General features: G+C 45.7%; 1 protein-coding gene across 1 annotated transcript; it reads left to right on the plus strand.

Moving 5' to 3' along the window:
* Positions 1 to 1940: 1940 nt before the first annotated feature.
* Positions 1941 to 2740, plus strand: HBQ1 (hemoglobin subunit theta 1; the record flags this gene model as incomplete). The annotated part of the gene is made up of 3 exons (XM_079945542.1): positions 1941 to 2035; positions 2126 to 2330; positions 2429 to 2740. 3 exons carry the CDS (start codon positions 1941 to 1943, stop codon positions 2555 to 2557), a joined length of 429 nt encoding a protein of 142 aa, XP_079801668.1. The 3' UTR covers positions 2558 to 2740.
* Between the last annotated feature and the right edge of the window lie 8280 nt (positions 2741 to 11020).

The raw sequence follows: 11020 nt of genomic DNA on the forward strand, positions 1-11020 counted from the left end.
GCCTCTGTAGCCTCGGTTCTTTGTGTCCACGAACCGTGCCAGGAGTCGGGGTGGCTCTCTTTGCCTTGGACCAAGCAACTCTCCGAGGCAGGTAAAGAGAGGGAAGGGGAAAACAGTACAGAAGAGGGACGGAGCCGGTCCCACTGCCACTGCCTGGGATTCTCTGGGCAGCCCTCACCCTCACCCTGGAGTGACTTGCTGAGTACATCCGCCCTTTACCGAATTCCAGAGACTTGCGTATTCATCGCGGGTTTGCTCAAATAATGGGTTTGTTTCCTGTCTTTACATTTTATGGCACATACACTTGTGCTGAGAGTTGGTGGACCTCCAGCCTAGGACCTTGGAGCTCTCCCAGGGCTCTTCCCAGAGTTGGGTGGTGGGGAGAACACAGAGATCACACTTCTTCAGAGGCTCACTGAGTACCCCCTCTCCATCAAGTGCCTCCCAAGTACATGCACAGTCTAGAGGAAATTGGGGTGAGCAGTGCCATTGCAGAGCCAGGCAATTTCCTGCATATGCCCCTTTCACCTGGTACACCCCCCAGGACACTCACAGGGTCTAAAGGACTGATTTGGGGGGCCCAGCTCAGGATCCACTGCATCACCCTGAGGCCCACTGACTCACCCCAGTGCAGCAGTGGAGAAGAGAGCCCGGGGGGTGGGGTGGGGGTGTGGGCGCCTGCACTCCGATGTGCTTCCTTCCCATGGAGAATGCCCCTAGTGCCCAGTCCTGGTAGTCGTCCAGCCCTGAGCCCCCGACTGAGAGCAGTGTCCTTTCTTCCCTGGGCCCAAGTGTCATCCTCAGAAAATGCGATGGCAGGTTCCCTGACTCAGCGTGTCATGCTTTTAGCACAGCTGGCGGCACAGTATGAGCTCTGTAAGAGGCAGTCTTCCTTATTTTACTATTAGGAAAAATGAGGGCCTGGGCTAAAAGTGGAAACAACCCAGATGTTCATCAACAGATGAGTGTACAAAATGTGATCTATCTATCCATAAAATGGAATGTTATCCGTCCATAAAAAGCAACGAAGTGTCAATACATGCTACAACATGGATAAACCTTGGAAACGTGCTAAGTGAAAGAAACCAGACACAAAAGACCATATATTGCATGATTCTATTCACATGAAATGTCCAGAATACGCAGATGCACAGAGACAGAAAGACTGGTAATGGCCAGGGGCTGGAGGGCAGGGGTTATGGACTGACGGCTAATGGGGACAGAGTTTCTATTTGGGACGATGAAAACGTTCTGGAACTGGACAGTGGTAATGGTTGCACACACTCTGAATGTAATTAAAGACACTGAATTGTACACCTTAAAATAGCTAAGACAGTAAATTTTATGTTACATGAATTTCAACTTAATTTAAAAAAACAAAAGGATGTATAGTGATGCCTGGCACAGCATGAGTGCTGCATAGGTATTAGCTATTATTTTGGGATATATCCTAGGCACCATTATAAATGCTCATTGTCAGAAAGGGGCGTCTGTTATGAACCAGGCACAACCTTGGAAAGAAGAAATTGTTACCTTCCTTATATTCCATAAATGAGAAAATAGACTCAGAAAGGTGTCATAATAGATTCGGGAGGGAGGTAGAATAAGCTGACGTTCAATGCCAAAATCCACGCAAAATCCACGCTAAAATCCACGCCAAAATCCACGCTAAAATTCAGGGCAACCTAATATTAATGATACATACTAAATATTAGTTTCCATAGAGTAAACCTTCAAAAATACGGGCCTCAGGGTCCAGGGCGATTAGGAAGGCCCCAGGTCGGAGCAGACGCTCCGTGGAGCGCTCCGGGCCCCTGGGGCCAGATTCTGCGACCAGAGGCACGGCGAACCCAGGAGGCCAAGGGGACCGCGGGCCGATACGCGCAGGCGCAACCCGGACTTCATCAAGGCTCCGAGCGCGCGGCCGGGCGGGCTCCACGATGGTGCTGGAGGCGGCGGACCGGGCTGCGGTGCGCGCGCTGTGGCTGAAGCTGGGTAGTAACGTCGGCGTCTACACGACCGAGGCCCTGGAGAGGTGCGCACAGGCCCCGGGCTCCCCTGCCTTCAGCCCTCTCGGGAAAGCGTCCTCCTTCCTCCCCAGCCTGACTCGCCGTTCCTCCCGCAGGACCTTCCTGGCCTTCCCTTCCACCAAGACCTACTTCCTCCACCTGGACCTGAGCCCCGGCTCCGCCCAGGTCAGAGCGCACGGCCAGAAAGTGGCCGACGCGCTGACCCTCGCCGTGGACCACCTGGACGACCTGCCCAGCGCCCTGTCGGCTCTGCGTGAGCTGCACGCGCATAAGCTGCGCGTGGACCCCGTCAAGTTCCAGGTGAGCTCGCCGGCGGGGTCTGACCCCTGTCGCGGGGGGAGGGGGCTCCCGTCAGGGAAGGGGGGTGCACCCGCGTGGAAACGACTCCCTCTCCGCAGCTGCTGGTCCACTGCCTGCTGGTGACCCTCGCCCGGCACTACCCCGGAGACTTCAGCCCCTCCCTGCAGGCCTCGCTCAACAAGTTTCTGAGCCACGTGATCTCGGCGCTGGCCCCCAACTGTCACTAAACTGAAAGGGTGGTCGCGTGGGGCTTGTGTTTGAGTAAAGTCCGCGGACAAAGCCTCGGGTGCGCGAGTGTTCTCTCTAGGCGAGCGCGCCCTGGGCCTGACAGGGGGCGGGGGCGCCCCTCCTAAATGAAGTAGGGGTCTGAGGAAGCCCGAGTCTCACACTACCAATTGTCAGATCCCAGCAGGACGCCCCCCGAACCCCGGCAGCCTGAGGCAAGTCTGGACAGCGGGTCCCAAATCCCAAGTGGTAAACCCCGACTAGCCATGCCCTTGGGCGCGACCACTTAGCGGTGCAGACCCGGGGCTTCGGCCACTCGGGAAGGGGTGGCAGGTGGCGGTCATGGTCGCAAGCTGGCGAGGCCGGACCCTCCTCCGGGCTGCCCACTTCGGACACCTCAGATCCACCTAGAAGCGCGCGGCACAGCCTGGGAGAAAATTAGGGACCGGCGCCCCTGCCGGCGCGGACCGGAACTGCGCCGGTAGCCTTGGGGTCAAAGGCACCTTTGCCAGACTCTGGACCTGGTGGAAGGAGGTGGCTCCTGCAGCGGACAGGGCGGACCAGGGAGCCGGCAGAGAGCCCTGCCCACATGCCACACTTCTCAGGAAGCAGACCTCAGAGCGTCTTCCTTTAAAAAATTCGGAGAACTACTCCACTTGCTGCACCTGTCTGTGTATCCCAGTGGGCTCAGCACATCCATTATTCCTTCACTCCCCACTTGACACATGGGGAAACTGTGTGAACAATGGAGGGCATGGGAGTCCCATCCAAGAGTACATGTGTGACATGCACAGACAGAAGTCCCCTCTTATCCTGAGGGATATATTCCAAGACCCCCAGTGGATGCCTGAAACCTCAGTACTGAACCCGAAGCATGCTATGTTTTGTCCCATATGTACACACCTATAGTAAATTTAATTTATAATTAGGTACAGTAAGAGAATAACAGCAATAACTAATAAGACAACGACAACAATGTACTGTAATAAAAGCTATGTGAATGTGGTCTCTCTCTTTCAAAATATCTTGCCGTGCAAATTTGATACCTTTTCCATCTCAATACCAGAGCAGTTACCACGCACTGCAGCTGTAACTTTTGCAGTTTGAAGTGCGACAGCAAAACAGCATGAATTTTTTTCCTTCTTCACAATTTCACAGATAGAAGATTCGTTCTTACCACAGATCTTCGCAACCTCAGCATACGATTTTTTTCTTTCCTTATTGTCTGGAACTTTTAGCTTTTATAAAAAAGTTAATTTTTGGCTGTGTTGGCTCTTTGTTGCTGTGTGCGGGCTTTCTCTAGTTGCAGAGAGCGGGGGCTACTCTTCGTTGCGTTACACAGGCTTCTCATTGCGGTGGCTTCTCTTGTTGTGGAGCACAGGCTCTAAGCATGCGGGCTTCAGTAGTTGTGGCGTGCAGGCTCAGTAGTTGTGGCACGCAGGCTCAGTAGCTGTAGCGTGCACAGGCTTAGCTGCTCTGCAGCATGTGGGATCTTCCCCGCCCAGGGCTAGAACCCGTGTCCCCAGCATTGGCAGGCAGATTCTTAACCACTGCGCCACCAGGGAAGCCCTAGCTTTTCATTTAAAGGAAGCACTTGAGGTCTTCTCTTTGGCACATCACTCCTCTTGTGCTTTGAGGCCATTATTAAGTAAAATAAGGGTCACTTTGAACACAAGCACTGAGATGCTGGGACAGTCCATCTGATAACAGAGAGGGCTATTCAGTGACAAATGGGTGGTACACAGCGGACAAAGGGATGGTTCACAGCCCAGGCGAGATGCAGTGCGACACCCGGAGATTTCATCACAATACTAGAATGCACATTTTAAAACTTATGAATTGTTTATTTCTGGAATTTTCCATTTAACATTTTTGGACTTGGGTGGACTGTGGATAACTGAAAGCATGGAAAGTGACACAGTGGATAAGAAGGGAATAGAGGGCTTCCCTGGCAGCAAAGTGATTAAGAATCCACCTGCCAATGCAGGGGACACGGGTTGTTTGAGCCCTGGTCTGGGAAGATCCCACATGCCTCGGAGCAACTAAGCCCGTGCGCCACAACTACTGAGCCTGCGCGCTAGAGCCCACGAACCACAACTACTGAGTCCACGTGCCACAACTACTGAAGCCCGCACACCTAGAGCCCATGCTCCGCAACAAGAAGCCGCCACAATGAGAAGCCCGCGCACTGCAACGAAGAGTAGCCCCTGCTCACTGCAACTAGAGAAAGCCCATGTGCAGCAAGGAAGACCCAACACAGCAAAAAATTAATTTAAAAAAAAAATAAAAAGGGAATAGACATACCACACACACACACAGATGCAAACACCCACAGGCAGAACAGCCCCACAGAGACATGTGACAAGGTAGCATGTAATGTAAGTCTTCCAGGTCCTTCTAGGCACATTTGCAGAGATTTTCTTTTTTTTCTTTTGGCCGTGCAGTACAGCATGTGGGATATTAGTTCCTCAACCAGGGATTGAACTCATGCTTCCTGCAGTGGAAGAACAGAGTCTTAACCACTGGACCATCAGGGAAGTTCCTTGGAGAGATTTTCTTAAGAAATGGTATCCTCAAAGTGTCACTGGAAAAAATGAACACACTGGATGATATAAAGAGCAAAAACTTGGTATGGGAGGAAAAGACACCATAAACAGAGTTAAAAGAGGAACTGGGAGAAAAATATTTGCCACAAATAGCAAAGGGTTATTATTTTTTTCTTTACAAGATCCAAATTCTTCTTTCCCACCCCCTCAACTTTTTTTTTTTTTTTTTAAACACCAGTCAACCCAATAGAAAAATAAGCCAAAGGACAAACAGGCAACTCATAGTATACCAATGACCAAGAGACATTTGCAAAGATACATAAAGACATGCAAATTAAAATGCTCATTAACAAGACACCTGTCATGGAAATATTTAAAAAGGCAAGATCAAATACACTCCTGGTGGAAGTTTTAGTATAACCTCTTGGGAGGGTAATTCAGTTGTATACAGTTGTGGGCTGGTAAATATTTAAATAACTGGCACTCAGAAAGAACGGAATGGGAACTGATTTGTAGCATATGCCAATTTCCGTGATGTAACTACTGCCATCATGGTTGATTCAGGCTATCAAACAGGTTATCACTGAATGGGAAATGAGGAAGAGCTATATAGGGACTTCCCTGGCGGACCAGTGGTTAAAACTTTGTGCTTCCACTGCAGCGGGGTGCCGGTTCAATCCCTGGTCAAGGAAGTAAGATCCCACATGCTGCATGGCTTGGCAAAAAAAAAAAAAAAAAAGAGTGATTCGGTTTCACCTTTAAAAAAAAAAAAAAAAAGGAAGATGTATAGTAACTGCCATTGTGTCATATTTCCACTGTCCAGATACAAGAGATGTAAACATAGATGACAGTAAACTGTAGTAACATAATTAGGAAGTAATTGGCTTTCAGTATTTATTACCTGTTTTTCACATGACCTATTTAATTGTAAATTACTATAACTTAATTTTTAATAGTGGTTGTGTTTAACAACAAGCTCTCAAAATTCCTACAACTTAACCTGAGCCAATACAAGCAGGTTCCAGCACACCGCTGGCTGTATCCTTTATTTATTTTTTTAAAAATATTAAATTTCTTTTGGACTTCCCTGGTGGCACAGTGGTTAAGAATCCGACTGCCAATGCAGGGGACACGGGTTCAAGCCCTGGTCTGGGAAGATCGCACATGCTGCAGAGCAACTAAGCCCATGCGCCACAACTACTGAGCCTGTGCTCTAGAGGCCGCGAGCCATAACTGTTGAACCCATGTGCCGCTACTGAAGGCCATGCGCCTAGAGTTCATGCCCCACAAAAAAGAGAAGCCACCGCAATGAAAAGCCCGCACACTGCAACAGAGAGTAGCCCCCACTCACCACAACTAGAGAAAGCCCGCGCGCAGCAACAAAGACCCAACACAGCCAAAAATAAAATAAAAAATAATAAATTTACAAAAAATATATATTAAATTTCTTTTATTTCTTTACCTAGGAATAAATCTACATCAAATATCAGTATATAGGGACTCCCTGGTGGTTCAGTGGTAAAGAATCCACCTTCCAATGCAGGGGACGCAGGTTTGATCCCTGGGCGGGGAACTAAGATCCCACATGCCATGGGGCAACTAAGTTCACACACTGCAACTACCGAGCTCGCATGCGCCTCAATTAGAGAAGAGAAAACCCTCACAGCACTAGAGAGAAGCCTGTGCGCTACAATGAAAGATCCCGCATGCCTCAATGAAGATCCTGTGTGCCACAACTAAGATCTGACACAGAAAAAAAAAAAAATCAGTATATAATTTATCATTATCACAAAAAGTTATTCTGGAATAAGAGGGAAAGACAATCTCAAAATTCACCCATCATCAGGATGTTCCAATGACCAAATCAACCTCATGTTCACCTTGTTCATCTACAGAACTCATTAATATAACCAAATTTGCCTCACAACTACATATATATATACATATTTTGGTAGGCCCTTCTTAGTTATCTATCTATCTATATTTATTTATTTTTGGCTGTATTGGGTTTTTGCTGCTGTGCACGGGCTTTCTCTAGTTGTGGCAAGCAGGGGCTACTCTTCGCTGCAGTGCCGGGCTTCTCATTGTGGTGGCTTCTCCTGTTGTGGAGCACGGGCTCTAGGTGTGCAGGCTTCAGTATTTGCGGCACTCGGGCTCTGGAGCACAGGCTCAGTAGTTGTGGCACATGGGCTTAGTTGCTCCACGGCATGTGGGATCTTCCCGGACCAGGGATCGATGCCGTGTCCCCTGCAATGGCAGGTGGATTCTTTTTTTTTTTTAATGTGGACCATTTTTTTGTCTTTATTGAATTTGTTACAATATTGCATCTGTTTTATGTTTTGGTTTTTTGGCCACGAGGCATGTGGGATCTTAGGTCCCTGACCAGGCATCGAATCCGCACCCCCTGCATTGGAAGACAAAGTCTTAACCACTGGACCACCACGGAAGTCCCGGTTATTTATTTTAAATACAGCAGTGTGTACATGTCAATCCCAAACTCCCAATCTATCCCCCCACCACCAACCTTACCACTGGTAATCATGTTCTCTAAGTCTGTGAGTCTGCTTCTGTTTTGTAAGTTTATTTGTATCATTTTAAGATTCCGCACATAAGCGATATCATATGACATTTGTCTTTCTCTGTCTGATTTACTTCACTTAGTACGATAACCTCCAGGTCCATCCATGTTGTTGCTAATAGCATTATTTCATTCTTTTTAATAGCTGAGTAATATTCCATTGTATATAGGTACCACATCTTCTTTAACCATTCATCTTTTGATGGACATTTAGGATGCTTCCATGTCTTGGCTATTGTGAATTGTGCTGCTATGAACACTGGGGTACATGTATACTTTCGAACCAAGTGTTTCTCCAGATATATGCCCAGGAGTGGGACTGCTGGATCATATGGTAGCTCTACTTTTAGTTTTTCAAGGAACCTCCATAGCGGCTGCACCATCTTACATTCCCACCAACAGTGTAAAGTTCCCTTCTCTCCACACCCTCTCCAGGATTTACTGTTTGTAGATTTTTTGGTGATGGCCATTCTGACTGGTGTGAAGTGATATCTCATTGTAGTTTTCATTTGCATTTCTACAATAATTAGCGATTTTGAACACCTTTTCATGTGCCTCTTGGCCATCTGTATGGCCAAGAGAAATGTCTATTTAGGTCTTCTGTCAATTTTTTTTTTTTTTTTTTTTTTTTTTTTTTGCGGTACGTGAGCCTCTCACTGTTGTGGCCTCTCCCGTTGTGGAGCACAGGCTCCGGACGCACAGGCTCAGTGGCCATGGCTCACAGGCCCAGCCGCTCCGTGGCATGTGGGATCTTCCCGGACCCGGGCACGAACCCGTGTCCCCTGCATCGGCAGGCGGACTCTCAACCACTGCGCCACCAGGGAAGCCTGGCTTGTTTGTTTTTATGATATTGAACCACATGAGCTGTTTGTAAATTAGAAGACTAATCCTTTGTCGGTATAAATAATCCCCAACTCATTCTATGAGGCCACCATCATCCTAATATGAAAACCAGACAAAGATACCACAAAAAAAGAAAATTACAGGCCAATATCACTGATGAACATAGATGCAAAAATCCTCAACAAAATATTCGCAATCCAAATCCAACAATACACTGAAAGGATCATACACGATCAAGTGGCGTTTATCCCAGGGATGCAAGGATTTTTCAGTATCCACAAATCAATCAGTATAACACACCACATCAACAAACTGAAGAATAAAAACCATATGATCATCTCACTAGATGCAGAAAAAGCTTTTGATAAAATTCAACACCCATTTATGATAAAAACTCTCCAGAAAGTGGGCAAAAAGGAACTCACCTCAACATAATAAAGGCCATTTATGACAAACCCACAGCTAACATCACACTCAACAGTGAAAAGCTGAAAGCGTTTCCTCTAAGATCAGGAACAAGACAAGCAGGATGTCCACTCTCACCACTTTTATTCAACATAGTTTTGGAAGTCCTAGCCGCAGCAACCAGAAGAAAAAGAAATAAAAGGAATCCCAACTGGAAGAGAAGAAGTAAAATTGTTATTGTTTGCAGGCAACATGATACTATACATAGAAAATCCTAAAGATACCACCAGAAAACTACTAGAGCTCATCGATGAATTCGGTAAAGTGGCAGGATACAAAATTAATACACAGAAATCTGTTGCATTTCTATACACTAACAACAAAATATCAGAAAGAGAATTAAAGAAACAATCCATTTACCATTGCATCAAAAAGAATAAAATACCTAGGAATAAACCCTACCTAAGGAGACAAGACCTGTACTCTGGAAACTATAAGACACTGATGAAAGAAATCGAAGACTATGCAAACAGATGGAAAGATATATCATGTTCTTGGACTGGAAGAATCAATACTGTCAAAATGAATATACTACCCAAGGCAATCTACTATCAAATTATCAATGGCATTTTTTACAGAACTAGAACAAAGAAATCTTAAAATTTGTATGGAGACACTAAAGACCCCAAATAGCCAAAGCAATCTTGAGAAAGAAAAACAGAGCTGGAGGAATCAGGCTCCCTGACTTCAGACTCTCCTACAAAGCTATAGTCATCAAAACAGTATGGTACCAGCACAAAAAGAAATACAGATCAATGGAACAGGACAGAAAGCCCAAGATAAACCCACCTACCTGTGGGCACCTAATCTATGACAAAGGAGGCAAGAATATACAATGGAGAAAAGACAGTCTCTTCAGTAAATGGTGCTGGGAAAACTGGACAGCTACACGTCAAAGAATGAAGTTAGAACACTCTCTAACACTATATGCAAAAATGAACTCAAAATGGATTAAAGACCTAAACGTAAGGCTAGATACTATAAAACTATTAGAGAAAAACATAGGCAGAACACTCTGACATAAATTGCAGCAATATCTTTTTCAATCCATCTCCCAGAGTAATGGAAATTAAAACAAAAATAAACAAATGGGACCTAATTAAACTCAAAAGCTTTCGCAAAGAAAACCATAAACAAAATGAAAAGACAACCCACGGAATGGTAGAAAATATCTGCAAATGATGGTTGTATCCTTTAAATCCAAAAAGTGCAAATTCTCTAGGCCTGCGGTCCTGATTCTGGGATTTATCCTGCAGAAAACAGGCACACACATGAAGATGTATGCACAGTGACGTTCTTTGCAGATCTGTTTATCAGAGCAGAGAAATAAAAAGAAAATAAGAAAAAAATATGGTGCACAACCAACACATTCATCAATAGGAGAAAAGTTTAAAAATTATGGTAGATGACACCATAAAACTAGAAGAGAACAAAGGCAAAACATTCTCTGACATAAATCATGCCAATGTTTTCTTAGGTCAGTCTCCCAAGGCAATAGAAATAAAGGGAAAAATAAACAAATGGAACCTAATCAAACTTACAAGCTTTTGTACAGCAAAGGAAACCATAAACAACGAAAAGACAACCTACGGACCAGGAAAAAATATTTGCAAATGATGTGACTAACAACAGCTTAATTTCCAAAATGTACAAACAGCTCATACAACTCAATAACAAAAAAACTAACAACCCAATCAAAAAATAGGCAAAAGACCTATATAGACATTTCTCTTTTGATGGCCAGATGGCCAACAGGCACATGAAAAGATACTCAAAATCTCGAATTAGAGAAATGCAAATCAAAACTACAATGAGGTATCACCTCACACCAGTTAGAATGGCCATTATAAAAAAGTCTAAAAATAACATGCGAATTCCCTGGCGGTGAGGTGGTTAGTACTCAGTGTTTTCACTGCTGTGGCCCGGGTTCAATCCCTGGTCAGGGATCATCCCAAGAGCCGCGAGGTATGGAGAAAAAAAAAAGAAAAAAGCCTATAAATAACATATGCTGGAGAGGATGCGGAGAAAAGGAA

This window comes from Stenella coeruleoalba (genome assembly GCF_951394435.1).
Source record: "Stenella coeruleoalba genome assembly, chromosome: 15".
Classification (NCBI taxonomy): domain Eukaryota; kingdom Metazoa; phylum Chordata; class Mammalia; order Artiodactyla; family Delphinidae; genus Stenella; species Stenella coeruleoalba.